This window comes from Lipotes vexillifer, unplaced genomic scaffold (genome assembly GCF_000442215.2).
Source record: "Lipotes vexillifer unplaced genomic scaffold, Lipotes_vexillifer_v1.1 scaffold36, whole genome shotgun sequence".
In the NCBI taxonomy this organism is placed as follows: domain Eukaryota; kingdom Metazoa; phylum Chordata; class Mammalia; order Artiodactyla; family Lipotidae; genus Lipotes; species Lipotes vexillifer.
Genome location: NW_006792448.1, coordinates 4,331,911 through 4,333,711, shown reverse-complemented (window position 1 = coordinate 4,333,711; position 1,801 = coordinate 4,331,911). Strand labels below are relative to the sequence as shown.

At 53.6% G+C, this 1,801-nt stretch overlaps 1 protein-coding gene across 3 annotated transcripts in view; it reads right to left on the bottom strand.

The window, feature by feature from the left end:
• PIAS2 (protein inhibitor of activated STAT 2) overlaps positions 1-1,801 on the bottom strand; it is a 102,718-nt gene that overhangs the window by 94,399 nt on the left and 6,518 nt on the right. The window contains exon 1 of one of the 3 annotated variants that reach the window (XM_007465611.1): positions 50-272. The exons of 1 other annotated variant lie outside the window; for it this stretch is intronic. In XM_007465611.1, the coding sequence (XP_007465673.1) occupies positions 50-73 (24 nt within the window). In that variant the 5' untranslated portion in view covers positions 74-272. Of the gene's footprint in view, positions 1-49; positions 273-1,801 lie in introns of those variants that run through there. One more of the 3 variants, XM_007465612.1, reaches the window with a different exon arrangement.

The window sequence follows — 1,801 nt, the reverse complement described above, 5'->3', positions numbered from 1 at the left end:
CCCCCCCTCCCCCGCGGCCTCCGCTCTCCACTCCCACGCCCCCGCTTACCCTCAACTCCTCGAAATCCGCCATTTTATACCACCCGCGGGCGCCGCCGCCGCTGCCGCCACAGCACCCCCTCCCGCTGCCGCCAACGACACCGCCGCCACCACGGCCGCCGCCGCCGCCTCTAGCACCATCCTGCAATGGGAGCCGCTAAAGACGCCGCGGCCGCCGCCGCCGCCGCTGCCTCCGGGCCCGTCACGTGACCGCCGCCGGAGCTCCGCCCCCGGCGAGAGCGGCCCCGCCCCCAGGCGCCCCGCCCTCTCGGCCAGCCGCTTTCCGCCCGCGTCTTCCGCCAGCCCCCCAGGCCTGCGGCTCTGGCCTCGCCTGAGTCCCCGCCCCCTCCCGACGCCTGCCCACCTCCCACACGCCTTCCGGCGCTCGGCCCTGTCGTCGTGCAGCCCTCAGCCCGCGGGTGCCTCCTCTCCCTGGCGCGGAGGCCCAGCCCCAGTCCCTGAAGCGCCCTCGCGACTGCAGCGTTACCCGCGGAACTGGAGGAGGGCCTGGGCGGTGGGAGGGACGGAGAGGAAGAAGAGATGGCCGGGACTCGTGACGGGAACATTTACAGTACCCTTCCCCACGGTGGCTGTGGACGGAGGGGGCACCCACAAATAAAGGCATCCCCCCGAGTAGTTGTGGCGGAACAACCTAAATATGGGTGTTGGATAAGCTATTGTTCTGATCTAATGGGGCAAGGCTGGTGAGATCTTTTTGGGTTGCTAATATCCTCAGTACTAACCTGGCTGGTTCTTTCTGACTTTGAAGGGCGACTGAATGTCAAGGACTGCAGAGTTGAAAGGGTTGGGGGAGGGAAGTTGGAGAAGTGAAATAGGAGAGCGCTCAGAAGGGCCCTGATAGAAAGTCGAGGGGTCAGGGAAATAAGATAGCTGGGAAAGATGAAATGTCAGAGGAAGAGAAGATGTAAGGAAGTTTCACGGCACTCCTGACTTGGTGACAAAGGATGAGAAGATGCTGAGTTAAGCTGGTCAAAAAATTCGCTGGCCAAATCCAGGGTTCAAATTTCCTTGAAGAGGTGGATGGAATCCATTTAAGGCACCTAATGTTGATTCCTGGGCCAAGAATAGTTTACCACTACACCTCTTCGCCTAATTCCTGTTCATCCTTCAGCTCTCAGTTTAAGCATCACTTCTTCAGAAAGACCTTCCCTAAACCCACATGCCCCCATTTTAATTCAGATCCCTCTCTGACTGCTCATAGGATCCGAATATTTCCTTCCTGATATTTTAACATGGTAATTACGTAGGTCTTTGTGTGATTATAAATAATTGTTGTTTAACTTTTTTTCTTAAAAATGTTTTTAAACTGGCTAGACTATAATGACTGACAAATGCTTGGAAAACTGTGGGCCTCTTATTGGTTTAATGAGTAAAAGAATGAACAGTATCTAGAGTAGGTTCTAATTCTGGCTTTCCACCATTAACTTTAGCTTGGCTTATTCTTGATCTTGGCTTATTCTCCTTAGACCTTGATTTCCACCTCAGTAGAGTTTAACATTGTTCAACAGACATTAAGTGAAGACCAATGTGAGCTAGGATCTTCAGGGGAATAAAGATGAATAGAATACAATACAGCCCTTCCACCAAGGAGCTTACAACCCATAAGAAGCACCATGCCTGAAATACTGAGTTTAGTTTCTAAGCACCTGTCCTGTTAATCCTTTCTCTGCCTGTCTCTGAACCCATCAATCCTCTTGATCTCAACATCTCTCTTTTCCTGTCCACTGATTTCTTGCTCTTT